This window comes from Neopelma chrysocephalum, unplaced genomic scaffold, assembly GCF_003984885.1.
Source record: "Neopelma chrysocephalum unplaced genomic scaffold, ASM398488v2 Primary Assembly neopelma1_228, whole genome shotgun sequence".
NCBI lineage: Eukaryota > Metazoa > Chordata > Aves > Passeriformes > Pipridae > Neopelma > Neopelma chrysocephalum.
In genome coordinates, this window is record NW_020897890.1 from 32,788 (window position 1) to 48,145 (window position 15,358).

The window sequence follows — 15,358 nt, forward strand, 5'->3', positions numbered from 1 at the left end:
GTCAGCAGTGCCACGGGGGGACAGGGTGTGGGGGGACAGGGCATGGGGTCAGTGGTGCCACGGGGGGCAGAGTGTGGGGGGACAGGGCGTGAGGGGACAGGGCACGGGGTCAGCAGTGCCACGGAGGGGACAGGGTGCAGGGGGACAAGGTACGGGGTCAGTGGTGCCAAAAGGGGGTCAGAGTATGGGGTCTGGGGTACTGGGGTGGCACCACACAGGCGTCCAGGCACAGGGGTCAGTGGCACTGGGTGTGAAGGTCAGTGGTGTTGTGCAGGGGTCTGGAGAGCAGGGGTCAGTGGCACTGCCCAGGGTCAGGGGACACCCCACAGCTCCAGGACCCCGTTCCTCCACGAACCCAACCCCGGGGACACTCACATCGTCCAGGCTCTTGGTGACATCGGGCTTGTCGGGGTCTCCACAGGAGGCCATCAGCTCCACACCCAGGCTGCCCAGCGTGTCCAGCTCGCCCTGCAGGGCATCGATCTCCTCCCGCAGCGCCTGCACATGGCACGGGGGGTCAGGGCTGTCCGTGCCGGGGGGCTGCCCGTGCCGGGGGGCTGCCCCCCAGGCCCCCGCCCCGGCCGTACCTGCATGGTGCGCAGCCGCGCTCGGATGCCCTCGGGCTCCCCGCCGGCCTCCTCCAGCCCCAGCACCAGCTGCTGGGTGTCCCCGAGCGCCAGGGCCAGCTCGGACAGGCCGTGCCAGAAGCGCTCGGCCAGCGCCAGCAGCTCCCGCAGCCACCGCTCCTGCTCCTGGCAGCGGCCGCGCAGGGACCCCCACTGCTCCAGCAGCCGCTCCGTGCGCTCCTGGATCCCTGCGGGGCACGGGGGGCGGGGATCAGAGCGCTCTGAGGGATCCAACACCCCCACACAGCCCCGACAGGGACACAGACCCGCCGGCGGGGCCGTTGCCCACCCCTCCGTGCCGATACCTCTGGCCACGGCGTCGGAGCCCGCCGCCTTCATGGTGGCCAGCAGCTCCCCGCCCTGCGCCCGCACGCCCTCCAGGGCCACCCCCAGCTTCTCCAGCTCGCCCAGGGCCAGGCTGTTCTCCCGGATCTGCTCCCGCAGGTGGGCCGCGTCCCCTCGGACGGGGGGCTGGCTCTGCAGCCGGCTCTGCAGCCGCTCCAGGCACTCCAGCAGAAGGTCCATGCGCTCCGTCAGCTGCGGACACTCGGCCCGGTCACTCGAGGGGACGCCCCCGGGGACACGCCCCCCACCACCCCCCCGGTGCCAGCCCCCCCGTACCTGGCTGTACCGGGGCAGGGCGTCCTCCAGCAGAGCCGCTGCCTGGCGCACGCGTTCGCGGATGCAGCCGTACTGCTCCTCGGCCTCCCTCCAGCGCCGCTGGAACGGGGCCCCCTGCTCCGGGCTCAGCTCCACCAGCTGCGCCGACACCCGCTGCAGCTTCCCCACCAGCGGCCGGTGCTCGGCGATGGCCTCCCGCAGGCTCTGGGGGCGAGGGGCGGCCGTGGGGCCAACGTCGGGGTGGCACATGCCCCACGGGGATTTATCCCACGGGGATTCATCCCACGGGGCCGTGTGCTGGCGCACCCCCCGGCGCTGCTTCCAGCAGGCTGATGCTCATCGGGTGCCATCGGGCCCCTCCCCCGGTGATGCCGCCTCATCCCGTCGCCTCCCCGCTCCCAACCCCGAGGGATGTGCCTCCCCGAGGGATGTCCCTCCCGTGTCCCCGCCCCTTGTCCCCCGCCCGCACCTGCAGCAGCGCCTGCTGCTCCTTGAAGGCCTCGTAGCTGATGGCGTCGGGGGAGAGCTGCACCCCCAGGGCCTGCGTCTCCTCCAGCCAGGGCAGCAGCTCCTCGAGCGCCTCGGAGAACTGGGCGAGCAGGGACTGGGCGTGCTCCAGCTGCACGGCACAGGCGCCGCTGCGCAGGGACAGCTGCTCCGTGCGCTCCCGCAGCGCCTGCACCGACGGCTGTGGAGGCGGGGGGGGGTCACCGGACGGCTGGGGGTGTGGGGCACGGCCGTCCCCAAGCGCTGGGGGCAGCGTCCCCTCTGGCAAACCCCCCCCCAAACTCACCTGGAGGCGCTGCCGCAGGGGCTCGGGGCAGCAGCACAGCAGCGGCTCTGAGATCCCCAGCAGACGCTCAACCAGCCCCCGGCAGTGCAGGACCTCAGCAGAGAGCAGCTGGAAGGGAGCAGCGGGTGGGTGCCGGGTCCTGGGGGGTCGGCGCAGGGCCTGGCGGAGCGGGGACGCCGAGCTGGTGTCGCCCGGGACCCCTGGGCACCGCTGCGGACCCACCTTCTGCTCGGAGAGCTGCGAGCCCAGAGCCTCGGGGTCCAGCTGCACGCGGCCGATCTCCTCCAGCCGCTTGCCCAGCCCGGTCACACGGGCGAGCTGGGACTCCAGCACCTGCTCAAACTGGGGCAGAGGGACGGGTGTCAGCCGGGCAGAGCGGGCACACACCGGGGCGGCTGCTCCAGGACAGAAACTCACAGACAGTCCCACAGGACTGTCTCCCATAACCCAGAGTATCCCACCCGGACCCAACTCCACCACCTCCCGCTGCAGAGAGATGCCAGGGATGGTAAAGGGAGGCAGAGGGTAACAGTCCCCAAAGTGTCACACCCCACACCTTCTCCCTGTCCCCGGCGCTGACTGGGGGCTCCTGGCCGTCCTCCCGGCTCTCCCGCTTGCCCAGGTCCTTCTCCAGGCGGCCCAGCCACAGCGCCAGGTCCTCGGGGGCCGTGCCCAGGCGGGACGAGGCCTCCAGGGTCTGCCCCAGCCGGTGAGCGGTGTCGGTGCTGCTCTGGCCCACGATGAGGTACCGCATCCTCAGCGACTCCATCTTCTCCTGGACCAGCTGGGCCTCCTCCCCTGCGGCCACACCACACCGGCATCAGAGCCTCCGAGCCAGCATCCCAGGCATGGGATCAGCCACACCAACAGCTTCCATCGCTGCGATGGTCACTCTGTCCTGACCTTTCTCCTCTCCTGCTGCTCCCAGAGCTGGATCTGGCCCCTTATCCCACTGCCAGCAAAATCCACCTTCCCAGCTTCCCCTCACCATCGCTGCACCCTGTCCCACCGTGGCCTCGACCCCCAGGCTCTGCCCTGGCCTCTCTCCATCCCGTGGGATGCTGCGCCCCTTCACACCACCCCACAGCCCCCGGGGTGGGGAGCAGCACATTCCAAGGACCCCCAGTGCCCAGGGGTGCCACCACCAGGCTGGGCTGCCGCGCTCTGTGCTCGTCCCATCCCACACCCCGCAGTCCCAACCCCGTGGCCGCCACTCACCTGTCACCATGTCCAGGACCCGCTGCCCTCTCTCCAGGGCACTGTCCAGCTCTCCCAGCCGCCCGCGGATCTCCTCACAGAGGGCCTGGGCAAGTAAAGCTCCCGTGGCAGCGACTGACAATGATACAGGTGCCCGTGCCCGCCCCGTGCCCACCCCGTGCCCACCCTGGTCCCACCTGGGTCTGCCGGTGGGCGTCCTGCACGCGGCCGACGCAGCCGTCGGTGCGCCAGAGCTGGGCCAGCTGTCGCTCCGTGGCACCGAGCCACTCCTGGAAGGCATCCACGGCCTCCTGGAAGCCCTGAGCCGCCGGCAGGATCCGCTCCAGGCGGCCGTACCTGCGTCGGGAGGGCTGGGTGAGCCCGGGGGTGACAGTCCCTGAGGCCAAGGCCCCAGCCAGGAAAGCCCCCTCTCTCCCCCACAGCAGGGTCCCCCTGCCCTGTGACTCCCGAGGAGAGGGACACGGCAAGGCCAGCGTCCCCAGAAAGGGACCTGCAGGAAGGGCCTCGTGCAGGACTGGCTGCAGAGCCTCAGACCCGCTGCCCCCGTGCAGCCCCAGCATGTGGGATGGGGATAGTTCCTCTGCTGTGGTGGCCCCGATGCCAGCGGGGCAGGGCACACAAGGACATCGGGGTGTTGTGGTGACACGGTTTGTGAGGCCACCAGTAGCCAGAGCCTGTGCCTGCCTGGCAACAAGAGCCTGGCCCCCGACCCACCTGGCTTCAGCCTCCTGCATCAGCTTGTCCCACCTCTCCGCGAGGTCGGAGAGGCTGGCGCTGCCCTCGGGTGCCGGAGCCGTGCCGGAGCCGTGCGCCGCCGGTCTGTCCTGCAGGACGAGCTCCACGCGCGGCCTCCGCTCCTCCAGCAGCCGCTTCAGGAGCTGCGGGGCAAGGGGGGGGCACCGCGCTGTGCCGGGGACACCCCGCCCGCCCCCGCCGCCCCGGCACAGCCCCGGGCGGGCGGCTCCGACCCCGGCCCCCTAATCCCCGGCCGGAGCGCGTGGGAGGGACGCGCCGGCCGGCCCTGCTGACCTTCTGCTCCTCCAGCTGCGCCTTCGCCACCTTCGCCTCCGCCGACGGCGGCTTCTGGTTGCTCACCAGCTCCTCCATGTCGGCCACCCAGGCCAGCAGCCGCTCCAGCGTCTCCTGGCCCCGCTCCGCGCCCGCCGCCTCCTCTGGGACGGGGACGGCCCGCGGGGGCACCTGTGGGTGGAGAGGTGGCTGAGCCGCCCGGGTGGGCGGGTGGTGGGGCTGCGCTGCGACCCCACACCGCGCCCTGTCCGGGAGGCGACGCCGGGGACAGTGAGTGGGACCCTGCCCAGCCCCGTGGGGTCCTCCCCGGCGTCCCTCGCAGGGCTCTCCAAAGCAGGGGCTGCGCACCCTGCATTGTTTGGACCCCTCTGGACACACGATCCTCGCCAGCCGCGAGAAGAGGGAACTCCCTGTCCTATGTGCCCGGCACTAGGGGTGCCACCAGCACCAGGGCACAGACCTCGGCGACCCTGCCCGAGCCCCGGCCATGGGAGAGGAAGGCCGAGAGTCGCCGCCGAGAGAACCGTGCCAGAGGGCAGCCCCGCGGCGCGGGGTTGGCACAGTGTCCTCCCGGCGAGGGTCCCTGCCCGGCAGTCACCTCGGTGGCATCCGCGTGTCCGGCGCAGCCGGCGGCAGCGAGCTCCCCCACGCGCTCCGTCAGCACGGTGACCGTCCGGGTGACCACGGGCTCGCCGCCCTTCTCGCCCGCCGGATACTCGGTCACTTCCACGATCTCCGTCACGATGGTCTCGGTCACCTCCGTCACCTCCGTCACTTCCCGCGTGGTGACAGGTTTCCAGGACCAGGTGCCGCGGGGGACGCTGGCCCGGGGGGGGCGTCCAGGCTGCGCCCCCCGCCTGCCCCTTCGCCGGAACGCCGGCCGCGCCCCCGTTCTGCACCGCCACCTCGGACTGGCTGCGCCTCAGCACCGGGCTGCCCGGCCGGCTCCGAACGGCACCGGGCACCGGGCTCCAGCCGTTCTCCACCGGCACCGGCGCCTTCTCCGGCAGCCCCGGCCAGGCCTCCGTGACGCCTCCAGCGGCCGCCTGCCCCTCATCCAGCCCCGGCTCCCGGCACGGCGGCTCCCGCAGGAGCTCCTCCGGCCGCCGGCTCTTCTCGCCCAGGCAGCTGGGCCGGCTCACCGAGTTCCCCATGGCGCGGGCGCCGGGCCCCCGCCTCAAATCCCGGCCTGCAACGAGCCAGGGGGACGCGCGTTGCCGGGGCCACCGCGGGGCCCGGGTCACCCCTCCCGCCCCCCGCGCTGCCCGGGTCCGCCTGACCTCCCGCTCCGGTGTCGGGGCGTTCTGGCCCCGCAGCAAAGGGCTGCCGAGAGCCGGGGCACGGGGAAGGAGGGGACGGGACGCTGACCGTCACCGGGGCCTGGCGGAGGGAGGAGACCCCGCCGGGCAGTGCCCGGGGTGCCCGTCCTGCGCGTCTCGGCGGCAGGCGCGGCAGTGGCGGCAGCGCCAGGCACTGGGGACGGGCAGATGCTCCCGCCCTGCGTCGCCTTGTGCCGTTGGATTAACGAGGGCGGCGGAGCCGGGAGAGAGGAGCATCTGTCCGGGGGGACGGGGGGCTGGGAGTGGACAGGGGCGGCCGGGGGCACCCACCGGCGGGCGGGCGGGCAGGCAGGGGGCAGGCGGGGGACAGGCAGAGGACAGGCAGGTGGCCTCCCACCCTGCCAGCACTGCCGCAGCCATAAATCCCCCGGCGTGACCCGGCAGGACCCTCCCCCGGCAGCCCCCCCTGCCAGCCCTCCCCTGCCGCAGCCGCAGCGCTCCCGGTCCGCGGCCCTCCGGCTCGGCCCCGGGCACACGCCCCTGTGCACGTGTGTAAACACACCCTCACACACGTGTGTACACGTACACACACTCCCACACGTGTGCACACACGCGTGTTTACACACACCCCGACATGCAGACCCCGCGCTCGTGCCCTCGCGTGCGGGGGCCAGCGGCAGGACCCCCCCCCCGCGCTTTGGTGACCCGTGACATGAAACGCACCTGTGGCAGCCCCGCACACGCGTGGGGAGCGCGTGGGCACCCACACGCACCCGCCCCGGCCGCGTTCCCCCGGGGTGTCCCGGCCCCCACGCGCGGCCCGACACGCCGTGAAACACGCCACGGGCACGGCCCCCGGGCACGGTCCCCGCACACACTCACACCCACAGCAGGGTCCCGACACTCGCACCCCCGTGGGTGCAGTCCCGCGGGGCATCGCACACCCCCCTCTCCCCCCCCCCCCGTGTGTCGGGGTTCCTCGGGACCGCATGAGTTGGGGGGGGGCGGGACAGGACGCGGGGTGACTCGGGGGGACCCCTCTCCGCGCCCCTGCCTCGGGGGTGCTGCGGGGACACAGACCCCGCCCGGCCACGCGCGCCCCGCGCTCCCGGACCCGCGCGAAACCCCCCGCCCCACACTCACCCCTCTGCGGCTCCGGGTGTCCATGGGGCCGGGCCGGGGCCGCCGTTACCGGCCGAGGGGGGCCCGGCCTGTGCGAGGGAGCGGGGCGGGGGCAGCGGGGTGGCTCGGTCCCCGTTACCGCCGCCCCGGCCCCGCCGCCGCCGCCGCCTTTGTGCACCGCGCCCGCGGCGCGGGGGGAGCGTAGAGAGCGGGGGGGTACCGGCGAGGACCTTCGCACCGGGCCCCGGCCCCGGCCCGGCTCGGCGGGGCTGGTCTGACCCCGGACACGCCGCCCCCCCCCCCCCGTTAACCCTCCGGGCGCCGATCGCCACCGTTACCGGGGAAACCCCCGGGGCCCCGCAGCCATCCCGCGGGGGAGGGGCGGCGCCGGCCCACCGCCCACCCCGCGCCGCCCGGGGGGGCAACACCCCGCACGGGCACCGGCACTGCCACCGGCACCGGCACCTGCTCCGACACCGACACCGGCACCTGCTCCGACACCGACACCAGCACCGGCACCGGCACCTTCCCCGGCACCAGCACTTGCCCCTGCACCGACACCGACACTTAGAGCAGCTGCCACCTGCACCGACACCGGCACCAGCACCGGCACTGACACCGGCACTGACACCGGCACCGCCCCGGGGTGTCACAGCCCCTCCAGCTCCGGGGTTGCACCCCCCCGGGGGAGCACCGACCCCCCACCCCAGCTGTGGCCCCCGGCTCCAGCCCCTTGGTCACCCAGGGGTTCGGCCCGTTCCTCGGGGCTCTGCGGGTGCGGGGGCTTTTGAGCCCGAGGCTGGGGGGACTCGGTGGAGCAGGGCTGGGCTGGGGAGGCTCAGTGAAGCCAGGCACGGCTGGGGGGGCCCAGGCTGGGCTGCCAAAATGGTGTGGCGAAGCCCACCCTGAAAGCCGGGGTGCTGCAAACCTGGGGCTCCGGGACACCTCCCCGCTGCCCCCCTGGGTGCTGAAGGAATCCGGGGGCGAGCTGCTCCTGCCCGCCGTGTAAACCCCCTCCCCACCCCGCCCAGACCCGGCTCCGCGGCCCCACCCGGCCAGTGAGAGCCCCCCAGGGCGGGGGTCCTGCCACACAGCGCTGCACGGGTGGCCCTCGCTGGGCCCCGGGAGCCGGGGGGCCGCTGCCGGCGCGTCGGCCGCGCTGATGGATGGGGCTGCTCGGGGTCCCCTGGGAGCGGTGGGCGGCGGGGCCGGGGGCTTTGTCTGCTGCCAGAGACGCTGCCGGGAATTAGCATCTGCCAGGGCCTCGGCGGCTCCACACCGTCCTGTGGCGGCTCCGCACCATCTTCCCCACCCAGCTCTGGAGCCTTCCACTGCTGGCACCGAGCGGCCCGGCGCCCAGCAATGGGGCTGAGCCCCACGGCACCTCGGGCACCCACCCCACGGCACCCCGTGGGTCCCAGCCGGGACCCACCGGGCAGGACCTGGGTAAGGGGGGGGTGACGATCCGCCGAGCCGCCCTTCGGCAGCTCGCCCGGCACGCTCCGCAGCCCCAGGTACCGGGCTCGGGGTGGCACGGGCGCCCCGGGCAAGGGGAGCCCGGCGCGGGGCACCGGGCGGGAGCGGTCGGCTGGAATCCGCAGCCTCAGATCCCGGGAGCCGGGTGGGTTTCTGCGCGGCCTCGGCTTTGTCTGCGCCGGGGCCGGGATGAATGGCCCTTTCAGTTTGTGCCGTCATGTGTGCCGAGGGAGCCCGTGTGCCGGCCAGGCCCCGAACAAAAGGAGCCGGCGAGGGGGCTGCGCGCGGGGCGGCGAGGAGGGGCCGCCGGCAGCCCCCGCCGCGCTGCTCCCGCTGCGGCCCCGCGCCTGGGCGGGGGCACAGCGGCCCGCACACCCCTCGTGCACGGCCTCGCACCCCTCTCACGGCCGCACCTCCCGTGCCCGGGCAGCCGCGCCCGGAGCCGCAGCTGAAGCCCGGTGCAGCCGGTGGCCCCGTGGCCAGCGGGGCTCCGACGCAGCGATGCTGCGGGCACTGGTAGGGCGACGGGGCCCGCGGGCTCCGAGCCAGCAGCACCGTCAGGCCGAGGAGCAGGAGCCGGGGACGGATGGCCTGACGCTGACTCGCGTGGACGAGCCCAGGGGTCTCCCAGCCGGCTGTGGCCGGGCACCCTCTTGCCTTCCAGGGACTCAGACCTCACCGGCCTCGGTACAGACGTGAGCTGGTCCTGCCCAGCTCCGCGCCACCCGGCCGCAGCCCGGGGCCAGACGTTACCTGCGGGGCCGTGCCGGGCTCCGGCAGCGTCGGCAGCCGCTTCTCCACCGCGTCCAGCCAGTGCCGCAGGGCCAGCAGCTGCTCCTGCACCTCCAGCCTCCGTTCTGACCGCGGCCGGGCTCTGCGGAAAGAGCGGGGACGCTAACACAGAGTGGGGGGCATGGCTGCTGTCCCCCCCTGCCCACACCCCGCTGAGCCCCGGCCTCGCTGCGCGCTCACAGCAGACCCCGCCAAGGGCGTCCCGGCTGTGCCCGTTCCCACCCCGCTCTCCCCGGCAAAGCCGAACCGCGCCCTCCCCATCCCGGCGCCGACCCAGACCCCCCGGGCGGTGCGGGTTCCCCCCAGCTCCCCCATCACGGTGTGGACAGCCAGGCACACTCGCAGGCCCCGACACGACGCGTTCTGCGGTGCCCAGTGGTGCCCGTACCTCTCCATCTCCTCCCCGTCCGGCGGTGACCCCTCCGCGCTCTCCCCGGCGAGCCCGGTGTCCCCCGCAGCGCGGTGCATCTGCAGGGAGAGCAGAGGGACGGTGGGGACGGGACACCAGGACTCGGCAGAGGACGAGGCTCCACAGCCTTCCCCCCCCGGAAAACACCGCTGCGGAGGTCTTGGAGTGTCGCTGTGTTTCCCCAGGGACGGCCCGTCCTCACCAGCCGGGGCAGAGCTCCCCTGTCCGACACCTCCGACGTCTGTCCTTGCTCCAGCCGCCGCCGGTGCCTGCGGGTTTTGGCTCTGCTCCGGCTCCTCTGCGTTCCTGCAGCGCTCCCCAAATTCCCGACCCTTTTTCACCCGGGATCACTCCCAGATCTCACCCTGCCGCCGCTTGGGCTCCATCTGGCTCCCAGTGTCCCTACACCTGCTCTGTGCACTGCAGAGCCAGGGTCCGGCGCCTGGCTGAGCCCAAACCAAGCCACGGCAAAGCGACCCACGGCAAACTGAACGACGGAAAACTGATCTGCGACAAACCGATCCATGGAAAATCCGCTGCACTGACACCCACACCGGCCACTGCCGGCTCGGGTGCTGCGAGCACGGTCGCTTTGCTGCAACATGTGGGATGAGACACCGGGCAAACACCGAGATCTAAAACCCAGCAACGCCCCGGCGCGGGTACAGGGACCGGGCACGAACAGGGAGCGGCTGCTCCTCGCCCCTGCGGACAGCGGGGCTGGCAGGAGGGATCCCACCGTACCCGCTCCCAAGGCTGAGGGCGACGCTGCTCCCGAGAGCACAGGGAGCCCTGCAATTAACTGGTCGTTAACCCTGGTGATTAATTAAGCTGGGTCACCTGGCCGAGCACAACGAGGGGGAGATGCCTCTGGGGACCCCGGGAGGGAAACGGGACACGGTCACCCGCAGACTGGGGGTGTGTTGGATGCGGCTGCTGCAGAGGGAGCCGCGGGCAGGGTCTGGTCAGGAACCCCCGCAGGAGCAGTAGGGAATTCCAGGAATGAGGGGGAGCGGCATTAGGCAGGTTTCAGGTGCCGGTGCCGCAGCAGTCCCGCGTGGTCGGAGCGCCGGCAGGGCTCGATCCCGGGACTGTGCATTCACCACTGACCCCGCGGGCACGATGCCGTCAGCCACGGCAGGGTCCCCCCGCCCTACACGCCCTCAGTGTGGCCACCTGCCCTCGGCACTGGCACTGGTGCTCCCCCTCCAGCTGGCCAAGCCACCAGCATCATCATCATCCTGCTTCCCGGCCCCGTGTGCCCCGCGGGGAGCCCTCATCCCAGGGCAGGACCGCGGTGCCCTGCGGCAAGAGGTTTGGGCACAGGGAACCGGGGAGCTGGAGGACGCTGCCGCAGGTGGGCAGACGACAACAGCATCCGCAGTGGGAAACGCTCTTCCAGCCCAAACTCAGTCCAGGCTGGCGGCGATGGAGCCGAGGACGAAGCCCCGGCGATCGCTGCCAGCCCGTCCCGGCTGCACGGGCCGCTCCGGTCCCGAGGACGTGCCAAAAGACCACGAGGAGCCCCGAACCCCGAACCGGCGCCGGGACACCGAGGTGCTGAGCGCGGCACGTGCCTGCGAGGGTCCCGCAGCCGCCGTCCGCTCCGGCGCGCCGGGGGTGGGTCCGGAGCAGCCCCCCAGCCCCGGCTCGGGCATCGGACACCGCGGGCTGCGCCGTTCGCCCGGGGACGAGACGGCAGGAACGAGCGGATCTGGAGCTGCCCGACAGCAGCTCCGCAGTGCCGCGGCGGGAGGCAGGCCCCCGCACCGCGCTGCCCACGCGGCACCGCCGCTGTCCCCACCGCGTCGCCGGCCCTGCCAGCGCCGGTGAACCCGGCACGGACCGACGGGGCACAGAACTGCGAGAGGCAGAGCCGCCCTCGGCCAACGCGCCCGGGCTCCGAGCCCCAGCGGCGCGGCCGGGGGGGGTCTCGGGGTCCCTGCCCATGGGGAGGTTCAGCGCCCCGGCGATGGGGGGGCGTGGGAGAGGCCGGTCGGGCTTTGTGGAGAAGCTGTTCAGAGCGTTCCCGGCGCGGCGGGGGCCGAGCCAGCAGTGCCCGGGGCGGTGGCACAGGGAGCTGCTGGCAGCCGAGCCGGCTCCCGCGGCCACGGCTTGGGACGGCGGCCACGCTTGGGACGGCGGCCACGGGCCCCGCGCACCGGACCGCGGCCAGGACGGGGCGGTGCTGCCGCTCACACCGGCCAGTGCCGAGCTGCGCCGAGCGGGGGGCGAGGGACCCCTCCAGGGCTGATGGGCACCGCGGCCAGGGCGGCACTCGGTGCCTCACACGCCGCGGCCCGCGGTGTTAATGCCGAGGGGATGGTTTTAGCTCGAGGGGGGCGGAGAGGGCGAGCTCCGGCAGCGGGGTGGGATGAACCGCAGGGCATTAAAGTTGGGAATGTCACGGAGTTTTCCATCGTGACAAGCTTGGCCTGGTTACACGCCGGCCTGGTCACTCCCGGCACGCGGTGCTGAAGGGGCTTTGGGAGGGACGGGGGGTCTCAGGGGGGCGGACAGGACGAGCCAATGGAGAGGGTCCATGGACAAAGGACACTGTGCTGGGTTGGGAGTTTCGTGCTCACCCCACGGCAGCCGGGAGCAGACAGCCCAGGTTTTGGGATGTCCCCGTCTCCTGTGCCCCTTTGCCAGCCAAGGGGGGAGGATCCCATCACCCCGGGCACACTGGGAGGGTCCCCATGCCGGGGGCACAGGGCTGAGGGGGTGTGGGAAAGGGTGTGGGATCTCCTCTGTCATGTGCACACAGGTCCCGTGGTCGGGCCCAGGAGCAGGGGGGTCTCTCACCAGGGGCCAGAGCTGAACCCCACCAGTGTCAGGCAGTGACGTGGGGCTGGGCCGTGGGGCTTAGCCCTGGGCCAGAAGAGGGTTCTTGGTGGCCTCAGGAGCTTTGAGAGAGGTGACCGGCTGGGGAGGGGGCAGGAGGGGAGGGTCAGGAAGGTGGGGGGAGTAGGGGATGTGTGGGGGAGCAGGAAAGGTCTGAGGGACACAGGGAATACCTGGAGGGGCAGTGAAATGCGGTGTGACCCTGGGCAGCCCATGACACCCCAAGGAACATCACTGCTGCCCGGGGACCCCTCCTGAGCCTGTGCCCCCCCCCAATCTCCCTGGCCCTGCTGCACCCAACGGCCCCGTCCCGCTGCCGGCGGGGACAGATGTGGTTAATTGCAGACGGACAATGCAATTAACGTCCTCCCAGCCGCCGCCATCTGTCCTGGCCAGCCCGGCCTCCCCGCTCGGGGCTGCTGCCAGGGTGGACACGCCCAGCTGCTCCTGGCACAGTGAGAATTCACCAGCCCCTGGACATCACAGGGGTCCCGCGAGGGCCCGGACAGCTCCGGCACTCCCAGCGTGGTGCCTGGTGCTCCTGGCACTGCCACAGGATGAGTCTCCCGCTCAGGGAGCCCCAGCCTGGGCAGAGGGTGGCTCACCAGGCTGGACAGACCCCTTGAGCTGCCCACGCCTGCGCTGGCAGCTGCACTGACACTTCCCGGTTTGCCAGGGCTGTCCCTCCCAAGCGCTGCTGCCCCTGTCAGTGGCTGCTGGGCCAGCACACCCTGATCCCCTCCAGCCCCTCATCCTCGCAGCAAACTGCTGCCATCTGCCCACAGCAGCCCCTCGCTGCCCGAAAAGGGAGAGCCCACGGCACAGCCTGCACTGGGCAGAGGCCACAGGACCAGTGGGCACAGCCCTGGACCAGCAGTGGTAATGGCACACATGGGCACAGGGAAGGGTGCCGTGGGGGACAGTGTCCCTGCCATGCCCAGAGCCCCACTGACGGGGCTGGAAGGGATGGGTTTGTCCCCACGGGAGAGATTCAGCCTGGAAAGCCTCTACAGCCCCCACAGTCCCAGCACTGCCCACTCCCCAAAACCAGGGATCTGCTGGCCAGGGGCTGCACCCACACTCACCTCCTGGCAGTGCCAGCCCTGGGGACACCCCTGTGGCCCTGGTCTGTGCCCGGCAGCACCGTGGGGACGCCAAGGCCCAGCCCATGGGTGAAGCACCTGCACCAGGAGCCGGTCAGACCCACTGTGCCCCAGCATGTTCCACCACGACCAGCAGCCCATGTCACAAAGCCACAGGAGGCAGTGGGAGCCCCCAGCCCACAGCCATGGTGGCGAGGCCGGAGGGGCAAACAGACCACGCAGAGCTGCCGGCTGGTTTCAGAGGATTCTCCTTTACTGCCCTTGCAGGGGAGCCCTGGGTCCACACTGCCCCTTTTTACAGACACTTCGCAGCATGTATAGGTCGGGATTTTAGTGTTTTGCCCCCAAAACACTTGTTTGGGTGATGGATGGGCCCCCCGATGCCCCGATGAGGGGTGGTCGGGGCACGGGGGGCCCCGGGGAGCGGGAAGCATCCCGGAGCCACGTGCAAAGCCAAACGGGGTAATGAGAGCAATAACGACACCGGAGGCGGAGGGTAACATGACTGGATTTACAGGTGGTAGATGAGAGCAGGGGGGAAGGAGGAGATGCCATGGAGATCCACGGTGAGCCCAGCACCGCGCCGGGAGGCCGTCCCTGGGGAGGAGGGGGTGTGCAGGGCGAGGAGGAGGGACTGGGTGACCCCGTGGGTGCCTCTCGGGCCACCGGCTGCCCAGGCACTGCAGCCCCGGTCTCTGCCCGGGGGCTCTGGCACGTGCAAAGGGCGAGGGAGCGCGTCCCCCACGTCCTCAGGCGCGGTCCGACCGGCCCCGGGGGCAGGGGACGGGCTCCGTGGCGGCGATGAGGGGAGGTGAGATGGACATCCAGCCACACTACAACAAAGCGAACAGAAGAGATGGGATGAGACGGGGAGAACGACCCGCGAGATGAAGCCGCTGACCCGGCCGGCAGCGCCGCGGGGCCGGGGCAGGGCGGGGAGCTCGGCGTTTACCTGTGCTGGTGAGCGCCGCCGAGCAGCCGCAGCCTCCCGGGCTCCCCTCGAGCCCATCCACGACCGGCTGACGTCGGAGACCCAGCTCAGGAGCTCACCCAGCGGCACCGGGACATCTTTGGTGGGACTGGAAAAAGACGTCTGCCAGAGAGAGAGCGTGTTACTGCAGGCGGGGGGGGGGGAGGCGGGGGGCGGGGGGGGTTGGAATTGCCGCGAGGAAGGAAGAGGAGGAGGAGGCTGCTTTTACAGAAATTCGCCGTTTTCTAACAGGAGCGTGTTCCGGGCTGCTGCAGCACCCCACGGCCCACCCCCACGCTCCGGGGTTCCTGGGGCCCCCGCACCCCTCACGAGGGGGTCAGGAAAGTCCCCGTGGCCAGGGGGGGGCTCTGGGCACAGGAGCCACGTGGAACCGGGCTGGGGCGTGGGGTTCTGGCAGACACCCGCCAAGGGGGCACAGGAGCCACGTTAGTGTGAGGAAATCGACCTCGAGCGGAAGCACTTCCCAGATACACGGAGAGACAGACAGACAGACCGGCCGGCCACGGCGGGAGCGTCCCGGAGGGCGGGTGAGCGGGTGGGCTGGCGGAGGCAGGCGCGCAGCGAAGCCCCTCGGTGGGCGAAGCGGCGGAGCGGAGGCAGGTCCCCCCGCGCGGCGCGGAAGCACCGGGGCAGCACCGGGGCAGGCACTTACGGTCGGGGCACCGGCTCCGCGGTGCGGTGGTGGCGGGGACGTGCCGGGAGGCCGAGGCAGGGAGAGATGGGGCAGCCGGGGGGCCGGGCGCAGAGCCCCCTCCTCGCCACGCTGAGGGGTGGGTGGAAGGGGTCCAGGGCAGCAGCTCCGGGGCCGGCGTGGTGTGTCTGACTGTCCGGTGCCGGTGTGGTGTGTCTGGCTGTCCGGTGCCGGGGAACCCCGTGATGTCCTCCTCCAGCACGCCGGCTGCAGCGTGGTGCACCGTGGGGCCAGGGTCATCTCCTCCTTCGGGGTGCGGGGGTTGAAGCCGGCAGGTTAATTACAAAAGAGTGCTAAGTGGTTAGATCCAAACAGGGAACTGTTTTTTCCTGGTGTCCGGCTCGACCCGCACCGTGTGCGAGC

General features: G+C 72.0%; 1 protein-coding gene across 1 annotated transcript in view; it reads right to left on the reverse strand.

Annotated features, from left to right (window-relative positions):
* The window catches only part of LOC113977382 (microtubule-actin cross-linking factor 1-like), a 32,340-nt gene extending 17,078 nt beyond the window's left edge, over positions 1-15,262 (reverse strand). The window contains exons 1-16 of the mRNA XM_027703461.1: positions 14,957-15,262; positions 14,266-14,406; positions 9,346-9,425; positions 8,919-9,039; positions 4,288-4,458; positions 3,973-4,136; positions 3,435-3,594; positions 3,259-3,343; positions 2,597-2,838; positions 2,263-2,382; positions 2,041-2,148; positions 1,717-1,935; positions 1,248-1,451; positions 932-1,163; positions 588-814; positions 376-498 (exon numbers count right to left, since the gene is read on the reverse strand). Of these exons, the coding sequence (XP_027559262.1) occupies positions 376-498; positions 588-814; positions 932-1,163; positions 1,248-1,451; positions 1,717-1,935; positions 2,041-2,148; positions 2,263-2,382; positions 2,597-2,838; positions 3,259-3,343; positions 3,435-3,594; positions 3,973-4,136; positions 4,288-4,458; positions 8,919-9,039; positions 9,346-9,425; positions 14,266-14,406; positions 14,957-15,235 (2,676 nt within the window). The 5' untranslated portion in view covers positions 15,236-15,262. The remainder of the gene's footprint in view (positions 1-375; positions 499-587; positions 815-931; positions 1,164-1,247; positions 1,452-1,716; positions 1,936-2,040; positions 2,149-2,262; positions 2,383-2,596; positions 2,839-3,258; positions 3,344-3,434; positions 3,595-3,972; positions 4,137-4,287; positions 4,459-8,918; positions 9,040-9,345; positions 9,426-14,265; positions 14,407-14,956) is intronic.
* Positions 15,263-15,358: the final 96 nt, after the last annotated feature.